Source organism: Cnephaeus nilssonii (assembly GCF_951640355.1).
Source record: "Cnephaeus nilssonii genome assembly, chromosome: 10".
Lineage (NCBI taxonomy): Eukaryota > Metazoa > Chordata > Mammalia > Chiroptera > Vespertilionidae > Cnephaeus > Cnephaeus nilssonii.
This window is the reverse complement of record NC_137081.1, coordinates 1,151,026-1,171,921: the sequence shown is the minus strand read 5'-3', so window position 1 is coordinate 1,171,921 and position 20,896 is coordinate 1,151,026. Positions and strand designations below refer to the sequence as shown.

At 57.6% G+C, this 20,896-nt stretch overlaps 1 protein-coding gene and 1 long non-coding RNA gene across 2 annotated transcripts in view; both read right to left on the bottom strand.

Moving 5' to 3' along the window:
- ITGAV (integrin subunit alpha V) overlaps window positions 1–20,127 on the bottom strand; it is a 52,993-nt gene extending 32,866 nt beyond the window's left edge. Inside the window, exons 1-5 of the mRNA XM_079781934.1 lie at window positions 19,781–20,127; window positions 12,375–12,502; window positions 6,364–6,455; window positions 4,956–5,070; window positions 1,521–1,582 (exon numbers count right to left, since the gene is read on the bottom strand). Coding sequence (XP_079638060.1) covers window positions 1,521–1,582; window positions 4,956–5,070; window positions 6,364–6,455; window positions 12,375–12,502; window positions 19,781–19,944 — 561 coding nt within the window. The 5' untranslated portion in view covers window positions 19,945–20,127. The remainder of the gene's footprint in view (window positions 1–1,520; window positions 1,583–4,955; window positions 5,071–6,363; window positions 6,456–12,374; window positions 12,503–19,780) is intronic.
- On the bottom strand, window positions 53–1,509 carry LOC307105946. Its single transcript, XR_013814068.1, has 2 exons — window positions 1,269–1,509; window positions 53–1,229 (listed from the first exon to the last, which is right to left on the bottom strand). It is a non-coding gene; the product is annotated as an uncharacterized lncRNA (long non-coding RNA).
- Window positions 20,128–20,896: the final 769 nt, after the last annotated feature.

Sequence of the window (20,896 nt, the reverse complement as noted above, 5' to 3'; positions counted from 1 at the left end):
AATTATCAGTACCTAGCCTAGAAAAAAGATTTAATAAAATATAAAACATTAAAAAAAAAGAAAATGCTTTACGATTATAGTTGATGCTTTAATACATTTAAGGCACGCTGCCTCACATTTCCTAAGAAAGCCGTAGTACGCTCTCCAAGGGAGCTCTACTTTTAATCAATCAACATATTGGTGAGACTTCTCTAAGAAGTAATTCAAATTCTCAATTCCATATTCAAAATGCCCAGACCCACCCCCCCCAAAATAACCACACACACCAAACCCCAGGAAGGAACGTGCTCAAGAAACTCTTCCTTTGAAAATGTAAACCCAATTCTTATTTTAGGAAAAAGATAAAGACCATCAACTCTGGAAAGCATGTCAGCCCCGTTAGAAATACGCGGACCCTGAGCACCCGGCCCGGTCCCACCACTCGTGGCTTCGGGTCTGCTCGGTGCCTGCAGGCACGTTACCGGTGGGAAATGCCCACGTCTCTCCACGTGTACGTGACGGAACTCTAACTTCCTCACAAAGCTCCCGATGATGCTTTTCTGAAAAGTCAACTTCCATCAAAGCCAGAACACGGGAACGTTCCAGAAACTGGAGATTTTAACGGTGAGTCACAATAGTTACCTGCCGCCCACCGAGACTCCGTCCCCACGTTGATGCCAATTCCAGAAAAAGCAGCATCGAGGGCGAGAACGCAGAGACCACCACCCGCCGGGGTCACATTCACCGGCCGGGGTCACGTTCACCGGCCGGGGTCACGTTCACCCGCTGGGGTCACATTCACCGGCTGGGGTCACGTTCACCCGCTGGGGTCACATTCACCGGCCGGGGTCACGTTCACCCGCTGGGGTCACGTTCACCAGCCGGGGTCACGTTCACCGGCCAGGTCATGTTCACCGGCCGGGTCACGTTCACCGGCCGGGTCACGTTCACCGGCCGGGTCATGTTCACCGGCCGGGGTCACGTTCACCGGCCGGGGTCATGTTCACTGGCCGGGGTCACGTTCACCGGCCGGGGTCATGTTCACTGGCCGGGGTCACATTCACCGGCTGGGGTCACGTTCACCCGCTGGGGTCACATTCACCGGCCGGGGTCACGTTCACCCGCTGGGGTCACATTCACCGGCCGGGGTCACATTCACCGGCCGGGGTCACGTTCACCCGCTGGGGTCACGTTCACCGGCCAGGTCATGTTCACCGGCCGGGTCACGTTCACCGGCCGGGTCATGTTCACTGGCCGGGGTCACGTTCACCGGCCGGGGTCATGTTCACTGGCCGGGGTCACGTTCACCGGCCGGGTCACGTTCACCGGCCGGGGTCACGTTCACCGGCCGGGGTCACGTTCACCGGCCGGGGTCACGTGCACCGGCCGGGGTCACGTGCACCGGCCGGGGTCACGTGCACCAGCCGTCTGCACGAAACAAGCCGCCGTGACAGAGAAGCTGAAGCACCGACCCGTTAGTTTTAACCACGACGGAGAGGAAGGCGGGCTGGACTCTCGTTCAGTCTTAAACGGGAACTTACTTTCGTGAAATCGATGCTGAATCCTCCTTGACAGAAGCCCTGTCCATCAGCATCAATATTTTCTAAAAAAAAAAAAAAAGATTGGAAATGTACACACACCCCCAAACGAGCAAACACCACCAACGAGAACAAGCCTGACATCACCGTGACGACGTGACAGTGCACGCGTCTCACTCACGCGGGCTCTCACGGAGCCGCCATCACGTTATGAAAAGTACACGCGTGTTCTCTCAGCGAGGATCACAGAGATGAAAGGTCCCAGCCAGTCACCAGCAACGAAGATGCTGCTGGCTTTCAAACTTCTTACTTTTAACCACAAACCACAGCAAGATTGGATTTTATCACACACACACACACACACACACACACACACACCCAACACGCACATATAGAACTAAAACCGTTTCACAAAACATTGTCACCGTTCTTACGTACCGTACACGCCACCATTCTATAGTTTATCCCATTCCGTTCCATTTTTTTTGATGCCTGGCTATGACCCGCTATTCTGACTTCGTAAAACAAGAATGAGCTGTGATCGGAGTTAAAAACTCCCCTTCGAAATCCCAGTTTCTTACTGTTATGGCCCTACAGTCGGGAGGTCCTTGCACTAGTGAAGAAACACATACATTCCTAGCACATACATTTCTTACGTACACTTTATAGCCAATGACAACAACAAAACCTACTTCAAAAACAGTCCAGGACTTCGGGGGGCAGCCAGCACCTAACTGATGTTCGGGGAGAAGCAAAACACGAACGGCTCCTCACAACTCGTTTAGTTCTGGGGCCGATGAGCGCGGACGGCGATCCACAGGACACTGTCAGGTACTTTTACCTGATAACAGATGCCACCCTTCTACTCCTCGGGGGCGACCCTTTTCGGGGGACGACTTCTGGGCAACTGGTCTATTCATTTAAGTGAGATTTAATCGTGAGTAATATTGTACCTAGAATAGACGTAGGAGTGAACCTAAAGATTCTTATTTTGAGGATAAACAGGAAACAGTGAAAAAAAAGGCTACTCTTCACTTGGCAAGGAATTTTCTCTCCTTAATCTACTTGTCAATCACAGCGGACATACGGTATTCCGTTACTTTCAGGTGCACAAACAGTGATTACACATTTACATGCCTTGTGGAGCGATCACCCTGATCCTATCGAGGAATTCTTACAGCCCATGTCGCCACAGAGAAATAGTCACGCTACCGCGTGGCTGTAGTTGCCTCCCAAATAGAGGAACCGAAACCAATCTATTTTAAGTCATTAGGACCACGGGCAAGGACTTTTGTCAAATACTCCCACCAAAAATTCTGAACCCTTTTTAAAAAACTTGGGAACTGCCCCAAGATTACACACTTAACATTTTTTTTAAGAAATAAACCTCAAGAGTGTAGTTACCCCGTGTAAACTTTCCTGCCCCGGAGGTCCGGGGACTGCCGGCCGGGGTTCCCGGCGTCTGTGCAGTCACACGGAGGGATTCTCTCCGACCTCAAGCCAGACGTGCATTCCCTCTATTCGAGTTCCATCGGGGGCGGTTTCGGACTAGTGATAAGGACGTCCTCTCACCATCAGACTTCCTCGGCTTCCCAGAACACCCCGTAGAAACCACCACTGCCCTTTAAAACTTTCCTAACAGGAACACTATTTTTTTGTAATGGGTGTGGGGTTTTTTAAAATTGATTTTTAGAGAGAGAATAAGGGAGAGGGAGAGAGAGATAGAAACATCCATGATGAGAGAGAATCACGGATCGGCTGCCTCCTGCACGCCCCCCATGGGATGGAGCCTGCAACCCGGGCCTGTGCCCTGACCGGAATCGAACCCTGACCTCCTGGTTCATGGGTCGACGCTCAGCCCGAGCCACGCCGGCCGGGCAGGAACACTGTTAAACGGAGTGTTTATGCCGCCATTAAGAACTTTATGCTGACCACCACCTCCCGCAGAGGACGCTCTGGGTGTTACCTGCGGGCCGTGGCACCTCCCGCACTGGAGCGGACAGTGTCGCCCACAGCGGCGCCGACGGTGGCAGGAGGGCAGCTCCCGTGTGCGCAGGCTCACGAGGCCGGGCCCGTGCTGAGCCCTCCCTAGCAGCATCCCGTCCCAGGTCACAGGAGGGGAAGCGGAGGCACCCGGACCGAGGTCAGAGCGGCTCGTGGGGCGGGAGCAGGAGCAGGGTGCGCGCGGGCGTGTCTCTCCTGGACGCGGACCCTCGGGAGCCACCGGGGACGGGAAGCCCACTGGACGTGAACACCGAGAAGGAGCTGTGTCCCAGGAACGTCCTCGTCAGGAGGGGGACACGCGCCCCGTCGGGGCCTGGGAGTGAGACGGCACGTGCGTCCCACGGCTGGGGCTCGGCCCTCGCAGAGCAGAGGCGGGGCCGGCTGCGCGGCGCCCACAGACGCTGCAGGAAGCTCACAGCTCGTGTCATCGGAACCAGGGAAGCGGCTCAGTCAGCTTCCAGCCCAGGGTGTCCACGTGGGTCCTGTCCGCGTGGCTCAGGGGCGGAGTGTCGACCCATGAACCAGGCGGTCAGGGTTCGATTCCCGGTCAGGGCACAGGCCCGGGTTGCGGGCTCGATCCCCAGTGTGGGGCGTGCAGGAGGCAGCCGGTCCATGAGTCTCTCTCCTCATGGATGTTTCTATCTCCCTCTCCCTCTCCCTTCCTCTCTATCAATTAAAAAAGAAATTGTATTGGTCTAAAGTTCTCAGACCGGAGGACCCATCAAAGTCACCCGTGGAACTGGTTTAAAATGCAGGCACCCAGGCCTGCCCTGGTCCTACTGCGTCAGAATCTCTGGTGTCTGTTAGAAAAGCTCAGTGGAGCCCTGACCGGTGTGGCTCAGTGGATAGAGCGTCGGCCTGCGGACTGAAAGGTCCCAGGTTCGATTCCGGTCAAGGGCATGTACCTTGGTTGCAGGCACATCCCCAGTGGGGGGCGTGCAGGAGGCAGCTGATCGATGTTTCTCTCTCATCGATGTTTCTAACTCTCTATCCCTCTCCCTTCCTCTCTGTAAAAAATCAATAAAATATACTTTTTTAAAAAAAGAAAAAAGAAAAGCTCAGTGGAGCTTCTTTTGATGAAAAGTGACTAAAAATACAAGCTGCCAACATCGCCTATCAGTGGCCACTCACCACGGAGGATGGAGACTCCTTCCGGGGACAAGCCTGCCGCCCGCACACCTGTCCTGACTCCACGCTAACAGGACTGGCTTCACTTTGCTGTCACCAAACACGACAGCCTGTCTGTAAATGTCACCCCCCCACACACACGCACTCACACACGCACACACACGCACTCACACGCACTCACACACACGCACTCACACGCACTCACACACGCACACACGCACACACACTCACACACACGCACTCACACCCTTAGCCATCTAGGCCCCCAGCCCTGTTCTCAGAGGCGGGTGCACATCCCACACGTACTTGACCGGCACGGGGCGTACTCCACGGTCCGCGCCCCGTCCTGAAGGAAGCAGGTGCCCACGGGCTCTCGCTCCTGCTTCGTCTCCGTCCTCCAGTGGTACAGCGGGGCGCAGGCCTGCCAGCAGAGGGGCCAGTGAGCGCGAATTCTCCGAAAACCAGCGTCTCAGACCATCTCGCCTGCTCAGAGCCACAGTCCTCTGACGTGGGCTCCGAGGTACGGAGGGTGCGTATTTCCAGCCACGGGCAGGACGGGAAGGGCTGGGGAGAAGGCCTCGACAGAGAATCTGGGGCCCAGAACCGGCCCCGGGGACACCCCACACTGAGAACGTGAGCACAAGAGGAGCCGTTGAAGGAGACCGCAAAGGAGAGGCCAGCAAGAGGGGGGGCAGCCAGGCCAGGATGGGGTCTGCAGCCAAGGGAAGGGCGTGACTTCAAAAAGGGGGCAGCCAGGCCAGTGTGGCTCAGTGGTGGGTGTCGACCCATGAACTAGGGGGTCACGGTTCAATTCTGGTCAGGTGCCCAGAATGCGGGCTCAATCCCCAGTGTGGGGCGTGCAGGAGGCAGCCAATCAATGATGTTTCTCTCTCAATGATGTTTCTCTCTCTCCCTCTCCCTTCCTCTCTCTCTAAAAATCAATAAAAACATATTTTTTTAAAAAAGGGGGGTCGGCTGACTGGGGCTGAGGGGGCAATAAAACACGTGCCAGTGGATCTCCAGGACTGGAAGTCGGGGGAGGGGGGCCTGGCTGTGCCCACCTGAGCCTGCGGAGTGGCGGGAAGAGAATGAACTGGAGGAGTGGACATGGTTACCATAGAAACGACTTTCTGAAAGAGGAGCAAGGGAAAGGGGTCATGGCACAGGAAAGGATGAGGCCAAGAGGAGGTCGCTGCGTTTTTATTTATTCGTCTTATTTTTATTTTCTTAAATATGTTTTCATTGATTTCAGAGAGGAAGGGAGAGGGAGAGACAGAAACATCCATGATGAGAGAGAATCACGGGTCAGCTGCCTCCTGCAGGCCCCCCACTGGGGACCGAGCCTGGAACCCGGGCCTGTGCCCTGACTGGGGATCGAACCGTGACCTCTTGGTTCATAGGTCAATGCTCACCCATGAGCCACGCCAGCCAGGCGGTTGCTGCATTTTTAAAGAGAGGGGGTCCTCAGGGGGGGATTACCCAGCGTACACCACTCCTAACCCTGGCTGGGGGAACTGTCGAGGGAGGGGAGAGATGGAAACGGAGGGCGGAGGCGGACAGGGCAGGAACCAGGCCTGTGGGGGGGGCGGCCTGGGGCCCGCACTGTCTCAGCTCCTTGTTCCCTGCGCCCGCGCGCAGTTACGCTCAGCTCTTAAACACGAAACTCCTTCATTTCCACATAAACGGACTGCGAACCAACATCCCAAACACTCACCAGAATTTTGTCCTGCTTGGACCTCACGGACGCGCCGAACCACTGATGGGACTTGAATTCCAGCGGGTCGTCCTTGGCAAAGTCTCTGTTGCCTGGAAAACAGACATTGTGAGGGGTGAGCATCGAGCGGCACGTTCTCAGCAGAACAGCTGGTCTCCACGCAGCGGGTTTGACGGCGTGGCTCTGCTCAACCCAACACCGCATCGCTTATTAATCTCCTGTCTCTCCATCTAATCGGGAAGGATGACGTGGAGATGCCTTAGGGCGTCATTAACCTATTTAACATATTCGTATTGATCTCAGAGAGGAAGGGAGAGGGAGAGAGAAACATCCGTGATGAGAGAGAATCATGGATCGGCTGCCTCCTGGACGCCCCACACTGGGGATGGAGCCCACAACCCAGCCTGTGCCCTGACCGGGAACCGAACCCTGACCTCCTGGTTCATAGGTCGACGTTCAACCACTGAGCCCCGCTGGCCGGGCTGAAAAAAATGTCTTATGTGTCAGTCTCCAAAGGCCTCGCTCTATCGGGTCCGAACACCATTTCCCGCCCGTGGTCACGGGGGCTCCGCGGTGTAAGCAGCGGGAAGGAGAGGAGAAGCGGACTGGTGGGTATGTGCCTTCCCCGTGCGAACCAGGCTCCCGCAACGGCTGCTGCCCGACGCCGGGCTCGCCACGCGGTCCACTGGGAGCCACCACGCCAGCGACCCGCCGGTCACCACGTGGCCGCGTCCCTCGGGAAGGTGGCTCAGAGGACGTCCCCGCGACCGCCCCGACCCTCCTCCTCCTGCTGAAACCGCGTGACCCGCCCTCGGGCAGACGCTCCGCGGAGGCAGGGAGGATGGGGCCGGGCCTCCGTCTGCACAAACGGACAAGCAGCCCGGGCACGGCCCGGCCGCGGCGGCGCCCGCAGGCACGGAGGGAAGCGGACCCACCACGTCACAGCCCCGGGCCCCCCCCCCCCCCCCCCGTCTAGGGCTGCCTGACTCCGCAGGCCGCGGGGGCCCGGCCCCGAGCTCCCGGGGAAGTGGGGCTCGGTGGACGCGGAGTCCCCGTGGGAGGGCACGGTCCCCGGGTCCCGCCAAGAAAGACCCCGACGTCGTGCATCGCTCCGTGAAACCCCTCGACGGCCTCCTCCGAGCTCCCGGGGAAATTCACGCGTCTGTCACACAGAGCGAGAGGAGAGACGTGTCCCCATCCTACAAACTAACGTGTTTCGTCACTTTCAAAAGCCGAGGAGAGCCCTGGCCGGTGCGGCTCGGTGGTTAGAGCGTGGCTCGTGGACTGAAGGGCTGAGGGCTCGATTCCGGTCCAGGGCACGTGCCTGGGTCGCAGGGGGAAGGCAGCTGCCCCCACGAGCAGAAATGTGCGTGTGGCATGAAGACCCGTTCCAAGTTAACAGGAAATAAAATATGCACCAGCAGGGTAGTGAGGTCACGGACCAAGAACACGAACAGGTAACACAGAACAAAGTAAACCAGGAAGAGCTAACGAGAAAAGACCGGACCTCATAGGAACCAGAAACGCCAATGAGACAAGTCAACGTTTCACCGGACGGACTGAGCAGGATAGGGTCTGGTTGGACTGGGGACGGGTTGTACCATCTCCGACGTGGCAAACACACACCACAAGTTTGTCAACAACATCCCTCTGCCCGGCCGGCGGGGCTCAGTGGTTGGGCATCGACCTATGAACCAGGAGGTCACAGTTCGATTCCAGGTCAGGGCACAGGCCCGGGTTGGGGTGAGGGTTGGCTCCCCAGTAGGGGGCGTGCAGGAGGCAGCCGATCCATGATTCCCTCTCATCATTGATGTTTCTCTTTCTCTCCCTTCCTCTCTGAAATCAAAATAAAAGTATATTTTTAAAAAACCACATCCCGCCCTAACCGGTTTGGCTCAGTGGATAGAGCGTCGGCCTGCGGACTGAAAGGTCCCAGGTTCGATTCCGGTCAAGGGCATGTACCTTGGTTGCGGGTACATCCCCAGTGGGGGGGTGTGCAGGAGGCAGCTGATCGATGTTTCTCTCATCGATGTTTCTAGCTCTCTATCCCTCTCCCTTCCTCTCTGTAAAAAATCAATAAAATATATTTTTTAAAAAACCACATCCCTTTGACTTCTAAATTTCATTTTCAGAAACTGATTCTAATTAATTAAAATTCGAACAAAGAGACAGATGGAGTACATGATTTTATGTATTTCTACACACACACGCATACACACAGGCACACAAGTATATTCACAGGCCACAGGATCACACACAAACATGTCACACATACAAAGACACCCACAGCCACCGGTTTCCTGGGTGGTGCGATAGGGAGACTTTTATGTCCTTTTAATTCAGTGAGTGATTGTGCATTATTTGTTTAACATCTAAGCGGTGAGGGAAAAGCAGTGTGGACAGTCTCCATTCATCTTCACACACAAGTCAGTCAGGAACGTCCCCATCCTGTCTTAATTAACTCGATGTTTATGTTTCATCTCCCGCACAGAAAGGAGTTCCGGCTCCTAAAATTCAGGAACACGTAAACGGAACCAGCTCCCGCCAGCCCCTTTTCGCAGGCAGCATCCCTCGTTTCTCTCTTCCACGTCCCAGGGCCCAACCTTCGGGGCAGTCTAAGACAATTCATTAAAAACAGCAACTCTAGGTATTCCTGGGAAAATGGAGGCGAGTAAGCTCTCTGACTTAATAAGAAAACAGCCCCTTAATTACGAGACTCGGACGGTCCGCGCTTAGACGTTTGTGTTCGTGAAGGGCGGTTTGCTTTCTCAACTCCGAAGTACCTCTCCTCTCCCCACAGGCTCCAGGGCCCTTCGGCTGCAGCGTGAGGAGCCACGGCTCACTGAAGAGCTAGTCACGTCTGCGTATAAAAATGGACCCTAAAATCGTGATCTAGGAGCAGGAGAAAGTGCTACTCATTTACATAACATGAGTACCAGGCACAGGTGCATGCACACACGTGTCACACACATGAAGGTGCCCCACCGCTGTCCAGGGCCCGGCCGGCGTGGCTCAGGTTGAGCATCGACCTATGAACCAGGAGGTCAGGGTTCGATTCCTGGTCAGGGCACGTGCCCAGGTTGCGGGCTCGATCCCCAGGATGGGACTTGCAGGAGGCAATTGACCAATGGTTCTCCCTCATCATTGATGTTTCTGTCTCTCTCCCCCTCTCCCTTCCTCTCTGACATCAATAAAGATATTTTTAAAAACTAATTAATTAAAAAAATAAAATAAAATTAGATACAATTTCTTCCAAAAGAAAAGAGGAGGAGTCAGGCCCTAACTGGCCTGGCTCAGTGGATAGAGCGTCGGCCTGCGGACTGAAGGGTCCCGGGTTCGATTCCGGTCAAGGGCATGTGCCTTGGTTGCGGGCACATCCCCAGTTGGGCGTGTGCAGGAGGCAGCTGATCGATGTTCCTAACTCTCGATTCCTCTCCCTTCCTCTCTGTAAGAAATCAATAAAGTATATTTTTTTAAAAAGAGGAGTCAGAACCGCAGAGCCGGAAGGAGGCACCAGGAAGGCCACGTCCCCGGGACGGGTGTGCGGCTGTGCATTGACGGGGTCGTCTCTCCCACGGGGACAGGAACCAGGCCTCCCCGCCCTCCACGAGCGAGTGTGCGAGGTTCGGCTGAGCAGCGAGCACACAGGCCCTTTGAGAGCGCCCGCCGCCGTCAATGCCGCCTTGTCCCCCAGCGACGGGCCGGAAACGCTCCTGCAAGCAGCTGGCAGTTTAGGACAAAAACGCTTTGCTGGCGGCTTTTGTTTCAAAGCCCAGTCCGTGCTAAGCCTTAAAAAGAAGGGGACGTGTCAGGTCAGAGTGGCCCGGGAAGAGGCTTTAAAGGATCATAAGAAAATTCCGTTTTGGCAAAACATTCCAAGTGTTAAAACAGCAACTAACGGCACGCGTGCGAGCCACCTGGTGACACAGGGACGGGACTTGCTGACTCTCCAGCGGCCTCATTCTGCAGCGGGGAAGGCAGGCCACCTCTGGACAAAGAGCGTCGCTAGAAAGAAAAGCCCGAGCCGGTGTGGCTCAGTGGGCAGAGCGTCGGCCTGCGGACCGGAGAGTCCCGGGTTCGATTCCGGTCAAGAGCACGTACCTCGGTTGCAGGCTTCTCCCCGGCCTGGGCCCTGCCTGGGGCGCGTGCAGGAGGCAACCAATCGATGTGTCTCTCTCACATGGATGTTTCTCTCTGTCTCTCCCTCTCCCTTCCACTCTCCCTAAAAATCGAGGGAACACATCCTGGCTGAGGATTAAAAGAAGGAAAAGGAGGAAAGAAAGGCCTTCACACAGGTACAGACTTCAAATGCTGACCCACAGCCAGCAGGCCGGCTCTCCGGGCCCAGCTCTCCGACTCGCCAACGCCCAGAGCCACAGCACGCCTGGTGATGCTGACCGTCTGTCTGCAGCTTCTCCGGCTAAAGGCGATTTACCCACCAGGAGCCGTGTGGGCAGAACCCGTGCTCTCCAGCTGCTCAGCCCCTCGTGATCACGAGTCCCATAGTCAGGTAGGACAGGAGAGGCGTGTAGTGACCATTCTACTGGGAGAACTTCGATGGAAGGTCACGTCGGCAGGTAGGACAGGACAGGCGTGTAGTGACCATTCTACTGGGAGAACTTCGATGGAGGTCCCATGGGCAGGTAGGACAGGACAGGCGTGTAGTGACCATTCTAATGGGAGAACTTCGATGAAGGTCACGTCGGCAGGTAGGACAGGACAGGCGTGTAGTGACCGTTCTACTGGGAGAACTTCGATGAAGGTCATGTCGGCAGGTAGGACAGGACAGGCGTGTAGTGACCATTCTAATGGGAGAACTTCGATGAAGGTCACGTCGGCAGGTAGGACAGGACAGGCGTGTAGTGACCATTCTACTGGGAGAACTTCGATGGAGGGTCCCATCGGCAGGTAGGACAGGAGAGGCGACTTGATCACATACAACGTAACATCCCGTGTGGGCAAAGGCAGGCACACGGTTGTAACACAGGAAGTCACAAATGACCTACCGCTCCTCCTGCTAGTCACAGATGTTGAGCCAGAAGACACAAAAGCCCCGACCCGGGACACACGGCATCACGGGTCTTCCTCCGTTTGAGGAAACCTGAGCCTGTTCAGGCCCTGCTGGGGTTTTCCCATGTCAGCCGCGTGTGGAAACAGCAGCGTCTCATGCCGACGGCTTCACAGGGAAAAACCAGGCATGTGACCCGCGGCCCACGGGTCGGTCTGATGACTGACACCCACTTTGGCACCGCTCCCGAGGGCGAACAGAACGAACAGCCCACGTCACGGTTCCCGTGTCACCGAATGGCATCCCCGGAGCGAAGGGGGAGCAGGAAGTAACAATACGGAAAAGAGCGGTCATCTCCCTAGGCTTATCCTAAACCTCACCAAAGCCAGCCAGCCAGGATCATGGGAAAACGCGTCCGGCTACTGCACCTGAAGGTCACTCCGTTCTCCGGGGCCTCTCTACGCTTTCACAGACACACACACACCAACACACGAGCATGCAGGGTTACACATACAGGGTGTCCCCCCAAAATGTGTAAAATATAAACGGAAATGAATAATTACTAATTCCAACGGGTTAAATCTGAAAAGAAGGAAACATCCATTGCGCAGTCAGCTGATAAAGCTATTACATTTGGGGGCACGCCCTGTACTTCATTTCACCGATCTAAATGCAAACCTTACCTTTTTTATTGACTTCAGAGAGGAAGGGAGAGGGAGAGAGAGAGAAACATCAATGACGTGAGAATCATGGATCGGCTGCCTCCTGCGCGCCCCCTGTTGAGGATCGAGCCCACAACCCGGGCATGTGCCTTTGACCAGAATCGAACCCGGGACCCTTCAGTCTGCAGGCCGGTGCTCTATCCACTGAGCCAAACCAGCCAGTGCTACGTGTCTTATTTTATTAAAATATTACAGTTAAGTGGAAGCCAGTACTTTCAAAAATTAATATTCTTAAAAAACCAAACGACAGCTTTCAGCAAGGGGCCCGGCCGTGGCCTTACCTGTGGCGTCGAACTCGATGGGCTGGCACCTGCGCTGAGACGACCAGTCGCACTTGAGGACCTGGCCTCCCTCCACGATGCCGGGCTGCGTGGTGTTGGCCTTGGGCGCGCCCACCAGGAGGAACACGCTGAAACCGGGGAGAGGCGTTAGCGGGGCAGGAAGCAGGAGCCTGTGCCAAGGTACCTGCACCCCCACTTCCCCCCCCACAAGCCTCCCGCTGCCCACGCACCTCCAGGATGACCCAGCGGATGCCCCCAGCCCTCAGGGGGGAGCCACCCTCAGGGCGCGCTTGCTCGCGCTCCATCACCTCCCCACGACCCACGTCCTGCCGGGCGTGCTCCCCGCCAGGCGACCTGGCTCCCCCTGAACCCGAGATGCGGGAGAGGCCCCGGGGCCCTCCTGGCTCCGGCGCGGCCTGGGGTCTTGCCTCCAGGGGCCTGTGGGCTCAGAGACACAGTCAGAACGCCCTCTCCAGGGCCGGTGCTCTGTGGCCGTCTGCGTGGGGGTGCATCCATTTCCACATTTCCTTGTCGATTCCAGCTCCATGTCTCGGGGCGGGGGGGTCCCTGCCAGGCCACGCCGAGGGTCAGCGCTGGCTGCTGGACGCCGCGGGCGAACCTGCCCCGACACCGCCCGCACCTCCAGACTCAGAGCGGACCGCGCCCGCGAAGCGCACCGCGTGGCCAAGCGCAGGCATGCCCGGCCCGGCGAGCCCCCTGCCGGCCCCCCATCCGGCCCCCCCGACTCCGCGAGAAATCGGCCTCGCTTCCTTCAGCAAGAGCCGTGCCCGAGAGAAATCAGACGGCCCGACGGGCGTCCGCGAGCCCTGGCCGCCTGCTTCTGGAGCGGAGCCGGCCCGGAGCCCGCCACGGGAACGTGTCACCACAGCAGGGCGGGTCACAGCTCCCCGCTCCTGGGGGCACTTCTGAGGGACGGTGGGGAGAAGGCGCAGCTCAGACACGGGGGCTGTCAGGGGGCACAGAGAGGGGTGCTCGCTGTCGTCCCCTGACCCACGGCGCAGGCAGAGCACCCCGGAGCTGGGTGTGGGGTGTGGGGTGCGGCGGGGCTAGGCCGTCGGGCGGGACAGCTGGCTCTCGGGACACGCCTGAAGCCACACGCAAATTCACTTCTGGACCCTCCGCTCACACCGCGTCACACAGCCTTTCACGTCTGCGGTGGCTGCTAATCCTCACCAGAGGATGTTTTCCCACGGCTTTCAGAGAGTGGGTGAAGAGAGAGAGAGACACTGATGTGTGAGAGAGAGAGAGAGAGACATTGATGTGAGAGAGAGAGAGAGAGAGAGAGAGAGAGACATAGATGTGAGAGAGAGAGAGACATTGATGTGAGAGAGAGAGACATTGATGTGTGTGTGTGTGAGAGAGAGAGACATTGATGTGAGAGAGAGAGACATTGATGTGAGAGAGACATTGATGTGTGTGTGTGTGTGAGAGAGAGAGAGACATTGATGTGAGAGAGAGACATTGATGTGAGAGAGAGAGACATTGATGTGTGTGTGTGTGAGAGAGAGAGACATTGATGTGAGAGAGAGAGAGACATTGATGTGAGAGAGACATTGATGTGTGTGTGTGTGTGAGAGAGAGACATTGATGTGAGAGACATTGATGTGAGAGAGAGAGACATTGATGTGAGAGAGAGAGAGAGAGAGAGAGAGACATAGATGTGAGAGAGAGAGAGTAGATGTGAGAGAGAGAGACATTGATGTGAGAGAGAGAGAGAAAGAGAGAGAGAGAGAGAGAGAATGTGGGAGAGTCGACTGCTGGCCTCCTACACACGCCCCGACCCGCAAGTGGGAGAGAACCCACAGCCCGGTCCTTGTCCTTGACCGGGATTCAAACCCACAACCCCGCTGTGCGCAGGCCACACCCAAACCACTGAGCGGCACCAGCTAGGCCGATCTTTTAGTTTTTATCAAAGCTCTTTCCCTGTTTACATAAGGTACTTCCCTGAGTGGAGAGGGCTCCAACTCACTTTGTACCTGACGCACAGCAGCACCCCAGAAGAGATCTTTACGTTGACCGCGGAGGAGAAGGAACTGTGGTGTCTACAGGGTGAAACATACCACAGCCACCGGTCACCGCCCCCGGGACGTGCGAGGCCACCTCCTCACAAACACATGCTGTGGAAACTGCCGTAACTTGTCGCATTTCGATTCTGGACGCTTCGCCCCGAGCTGGGAGTGAACACGCAGCCGAGCCCCGTGGGTGAGGCAGGAACAAGGCCGCCTTTCATACAGGCCTCAGGGGCGGCCATCGCACGGACGGACGGACGTGGGTGTTCGCCGAGTCTCCCTAAGACAGTGGTCGGCAAACTGCGGCTCGCGAGCCACATGCGGCTCTTTGGCCCCTTGAATGTGGCTCTCCCACAAAATACCACGGCCTGGGCGAGTCTATTCTGAAGAAGTGGCGTTAGAAGAAGTTTAAGTTTAAAAAATGTGGCTCTCCAAAGAAATGTCATTGTCCTGTTGATATTTGGCTCTGTTGACTAATGAGTTTGCCGACCACTGGCCCTAAGACGCCTCGCAAGCAGCCCGGCCCACGGCCGACGCGCGGCAGAAACGGTGACCACAGCGAGGGAAGTGTGAGCACGGGGGGAGGTCCCTGACCGCGAGGTTCCAGGGGGAGGGAGCCCAGGAATCAAGTTCTTGCTCTAAAATGTCAGCATGAGCCCGGCCGGCGAGGCTCAGTGGTGAGCACTGACCTACGAACCAGGAGGTCAGGGTTCAAGTCCCGGTCAGGGCACAGGCCCGGGTTGCGGGCTCGATCCCCAGTGGGGGGCGTGCAGGAGGCAGCCGGTCCATGATTCTCTCCCATCACGGATGTTTCTCTCTCTTTCTCCTTCTCCTTCCTCTCTGAAATCGATAGAAACATACAAGGATAAATAAATAAGTAAATAAAATGTCAACATGGAATTGACGTTACTTGGGAGAGTGTCAGGGAAAGTTGTTTGTTTGTTTTTTAATATATTTTATTGATTTTTTACAGAGAGGAAGGGAGAGGGATAGAGAGTTAGAAACATCGATGAGAGAAACATCGATCAGCTGCCTCCTGCACACCCCCTACTGGGGATGTGCCCACAACCAAGGTACATGCCCCTGACCGGAATCGAACCCGGGACCTTTCAGTCCGCAGGCCGACGCTCTATCCACTGAGCCACACCGGTTTCAGCTGTCAGGGAAAGTTCTGAAAAGTGAAGAACGGAGAGATGGAGGAGGTGAACCGCCTTGGATGAACGCGGAAGCCTGAAGAGGGGGCTGGGCGGAGGAGAATCACCTGTTTGTGTGGAAGGAAGGACGCAGGACGGCAAAGGAGCTGAGAAAAGGAAGGAACATAAAAAACAACACAAATCACGGAAAACAGGAGCCGGTTAACCTGCTGGGAGGTGCAGCGTGTCGTGTGGTTTTGACACAAAACACCAGGAGCCTGTGAGGGAGACACTTGCTGGAAATTAAATAAATGTCCTTGAAGCTGATCCAGGAAAACCAGTGGCCGCCTGCCGCAGCTGGATCCGGCCCGGGGCGGCCGCCGGAAACGGTGTTTGCGGGACGAGCAGCACTGTCCCGGGCTCAGTGTGGGACTGAAGTCGCCCCTGAAATAACCGAACCCAGAGTCGCTTCCTTCTCCAAGCCTCAGCTTCCTCTGTGGTGAATGGGGGACAGCGTCGACCGCCATCCCCACCGAGTGAGGTTTCAGGACGCGGGCAGCGGACGCAGGCTCGCTCAGAACCCCACAGCACCCCCAAAGCACAGGACCAGGCATCCGAACTAAAAGCAGCGGGAACACCCTCCCTAGTCACAGAGGAAATACAGTATAAACGTTCAAATCCACTGTTTTTTAACATATATTTTTATTGATTTCAGAGAGGAAGGGGGAGAGAGAAAGAGATGGAAACATCAATGATGAGAGAGAATCACTGATTGGCTGCCTCCCGCAGGCCCCACAGCGGGGATCGAGCCCACAACCCGGGCATATGCCCTTGGCCAGAATCGAACCCGGGACCCTTCAGTCCGCAGGCCGACGCTCTATCCCCTAAGCCACACCAGCCAGGGCCAAATCTACTATTTTTCAAAGGATTTTTTCTTTCCTTGGTTTCCTCCGAGGACCACGGATGAACGCAAATGCAAAATCGCGAAGAGGAAAGGGTAGGAAGTCGCTGGCGTGCCCACTTCCGGCCGACAGTGGAGGCGCGGGGAAGGCACGCCGGGTTCGCTGAGGCTCAGAGGCGTCCCTGGCCGGCAGCAAAGCCCCCGAGGCTCAGCAATCTCGTTTCTTATGCAACTTTCCCTCCAAGACGTTTGGCCAAGAACGGCATCACGTTCCCATCCTCACCTCTCTGTTCATTTTATTCTTTAAAGTGTATTTTTATTGATGTCAGAGAGGAAGGGAGAGAGAGATGGAAACATCAATGATGAGAGGATCCCTGATCGGCTGCCTCCTGCATGCCACCCGGGCATTGTGCCCTCACCGGGAATCCAACCGTGACCTCCTGGCTCATGGGTTAATGCTCAACCGCGGAGCCACGCCAGCCACTAAATGACTTGAGGAATTTCCATTCAATGACTTAAAATTAAGGTGTGGCCCTGGCCAGTGTGGCTCAGTGGATAGAGCGTCGGCCTGCGGACTCAAGGGTCCCAGGTTCGATTCCGGTCAAGGGCATGTACCTGGGTTGCGGGCACATCCCCAGTGGGGGGTGTGCAGGAGGCAACTGATCGATGTTTCTCTCTCATCGATGTTTCTGGCTCTCTCTCCTTCTCCCTTCCTCTCTGTAAAAAGTCACTAAAATATATATATATTTTTTAATTAAGGTGTGCATGCATGAGCAGGCTGCTGGTCTCACGCTAAGAAATTCTAAAAGGTAAAGAGCAAAGTGCGGGCTTGGGGGCCGGGGGGAGTAGGAGATGGCGAGACGAGGGAGAAAGGAAGTGGGAGAGAAAGAAACATCAACGATGAGAGAGATCATGGATCGGCCGCCTCCTGCACGCCCCACACCAGGGACCGAGCTGCAGCCTGGGGCATGTGCCCTGACTGGGAATCGAACCGTGGCCTTCATAGGTCGACGCTCAACCACTGAGCCACACAGGCTGATTTCTATATTTTAAGTGAAGCTCTACTTAGAGCTCACTAGCCTATCAGTAACAACGTCACTGATGCAGATTTCAAACACGGTACGAAAGCAAACCAGGCTGGGCTCTCCCTCACCCTGGAGGGCCCCGTGGGAGGGCCCGGATCCTGTGAGGTCACAGCAGAGTCAGCAACTTCAGTGACTCACCCACCATGACTCATCCAGGGCCTCCCCAGGAGCAGCCGATGTCTCCTGGCAGCCGTTCCACACGGCCGCCCGTCCCGGGGAAAACAAAGCTGAGCACCGCGGCCCGTCTCCGCGGAACCCGGAGGCCGCCTCAGACCTCAGCCGCGTCCCCAAAGCTCTCCCGCGACGCCGAGGCACGCGAGTGCTGACGCGCGCCAAGCTACGTACTAACGCTCGACAAAAGACCAGGCGTTTTCAAAACTATCCCCATTTCTGTACAAATTAAACCCAAAAGAGCAGGCTTGGGAGCAACTAAGATCCCCTGTTCCTTAACGGTGTCCACTGGAAACGATGCCTGAAGACAAGAATGTGAAGTAACGGGCACGGCGGACAGGTGATTAAGTCGGACAAGGGAGGGAATGTCGCCTGCAGTTAACGCCTCCGTTCATCACGTTGGAAAATCCGTGCTGGGCTCACAGAAAGCTCTGGGGCGGAAAACACCACCCAAAACCGAGTTCCCGCATAAACCAGGCCCAGCGCCCACTGCTTCCGCCTCGTTTCCTGCTGCTCCGCTGTCACCAGAGCCAGGGACGAGGGACGAGGGACGGCAGTATCAGACAGACTGGGAGCCTCGGTCCAGCCTATGCCCGCGGGAGGGAAAAGCGGTGAGGTCACCTCCACGTTGGGCGTCGCTGGTATCAAATGACCGTCCCTCCCCCCAAAACACAGCACTTTCAAATACAAAAATGGGGGGGAGCAACCACAGGGCTTATGTGCATGCACATTAGCATAACCAATGGACACCGACACTGGGCCGGGATGGGAATGGCTGGGGGGGCGGGGGAGAGGGGTCGACTGGGATGAAAGAAGACATACGGTTTGTAAAACTTCAGGCAATAAAAAAAAATACAAAAATACAGTTTCCGTTTCCAAGACCTGGAAAGACCAAGAACAGCTTCCCCTCAGAAAACAAGGTTTAAACATCGAAAGGCAGCCGGTGGCCTGGCCGGTGTGGCTCAGTGGACAGAGCATCAGCCTGCGGACTGAAGGGTCCCAGGTTCCATTGGGGTCAAGGGCACGTGCCCCGGTTGCGGGCTCCGGGCCCAGGGCCCTGGTCGGGGCGTGTGGGTGCAGGAGGCAAACAACCAGCACATCCATGTTTCTCTGTCCCCCGCCCTCCACTCTCCCTAAACATCCATGGAAACATACCCGGGGTGAGGGCGAAGGACAACACAGAGGCATCCGGGGGACGGGGGACACGATTACATCACTAACCCCAAGGCTGCCGCGGGGTGGGAGGTGAGAATGACGTCACTGCCCGTAAAGTCCAAGCCCACGTCCAGCCCGTCCGTCCGGTCTGTTCCCAGCCCGCGGCCTCCCCGCGATGGGCCGTCTGAACACACAGCCGCGTCCCGCAGGCTCCGCGCACGGACCTCCTTCTTCCGTACAGCGCCCTACAGAACGGGTCCTGGGTCCGACCGCACCGAGGGCACCCTCCCACGTCCCCTGACACCCCAGGTGTGCAAAGCTCGTCCCAGTGACACCCCAAGTGTGCAAAGCTCGTCCCAGAGCGAGGGGACCGCAGGCTGGTGGGAACTGTGCAGGGAGGGAGAGGGTCAGGGAGGGGGTCAGGGAGAGGGTCAGGGAGAGGGTCAGGGAGAGGGTCAGGGAGGAGGTAGGTGCGGGAGGGAGAGGGTCAGGGAGAGGGTCAGGGAGGGGGTCAGGGAGAGGGTCAGGGAGAGGGTCAGGGAGAGGGTCAGGGAGGCGTCAGTGCGGGGAGGGGAGGGGTCAGTGCGGGAGGGAGAGGGTCAGGGAGGGGGTCAGTGCGGGGAGGGGAGGGAGGCCGGGGAGCCGGGGTTTCAGTCTGGGAAGCGGAAACCCACCGGGCAGGCTCGGGGTGCCGGGAAGTTCGGGGTGAAGCTGGCCCGGCCCGGCCGGCCTGGGTCCCTCTCCCACTTCCCCGGTGGCTCCCGCGTCCCTCCAGGGCGAGGAGGGAGGGAGCTGGGCGGTGCAGGGGCTCCGCTCCCCAGAGGCTCGGTCCCCGGTCCCTCCCCCGGTCCCCCCCCCCCCCCGGATCCCCGGTCCCTCTCCCCGGTCCCTCTCCCGGTCCCTCCCCCGGGTCCCCGGGGCGGACACTCACGAGGACGCGCTGGGCACGAAGAAGTCCACGGCGAAGCCGAAGTAGCTGCCCGCGGGGCCCGCGTACTCGGCCGGGCGGTCGGCGTCCAGGTTGAAGGCGCCGCCGAGCGGCAGCAGCAGCCCGAGGAGCAGCGGGAGGCGGCGCGGCCCCGGCGGGGAGGCCATCGCGGCGCGGGGCGCGGACCGGGGCGCACGGCCTCCCTCCCTCCCTCCCGGGGCGCGGGGGCCGGGGTCCGAGCGGCAGCGGGTGCGGGCAGCGGGGCGCGGGGTTCGGGGCGCGGGCCTCTCCTCCTCGGCTGGGACCTGGTGCCGGGGCGGGAGGCGGGAGGCGGGAGGCGGGCGGAGCCGCCGGAGGAAGTGGGGGCGGGGCCGCGCCCCGGGGCCAGGCCGATCCACTTCCTGGGCGCCGGGGCGTCTGTCCGTCCGTCCGTCCGGGAGCAGCGTCCGCCCGAGGTTGGGGGGTCAGGCCCGCCCCCGCCCCGGCGCCAGGACCCTCCTCCCCGCGGCCGGAGCTCCCCGACCTCTGACCTCTGCTCGGAGCGGAGCGAGGGCAGCGTTAGGGCCCCCCCCCCCCCCCCCCGTTCTGCTCCCTGCGCCCCGGTCCCAGGAGCCTCCTTATTGGTGGTCCCCCCTCAACCCCTCCATTCACACTCACACACACACACACTCATACACTCACACACATACATACTCATACATACACATACATGCACACATGCATATACACTCACACACATGCACACACCACGCACACTTGCACACACATACACCACACGCACACACACTCGCACGCACATGCACACTCACACATACACACACCACACGCATGTGCACACACACTCGCACATACACACACACCATGCACACATGCACACACATGTGCACACACACCACACGCATGTGCTCACACACTGGACTTAACTATAAGCTCGCGGGTGACAGCCTCACTCGGAGCCAGGCCGTCGGTGTGGGGTCTGTGGCTGCCATGACCTCGGTGACCTTGGAGAGAGGAAGGGCAGGAGGGCTGGGGGCAGAGCCGCAGCAGCCTGTTAGCAGAACCAGATCCACAGCGGTGCCCCCGTGTGTCAGCGAAGCCCGGTGGGTAGTGACGTGTGGG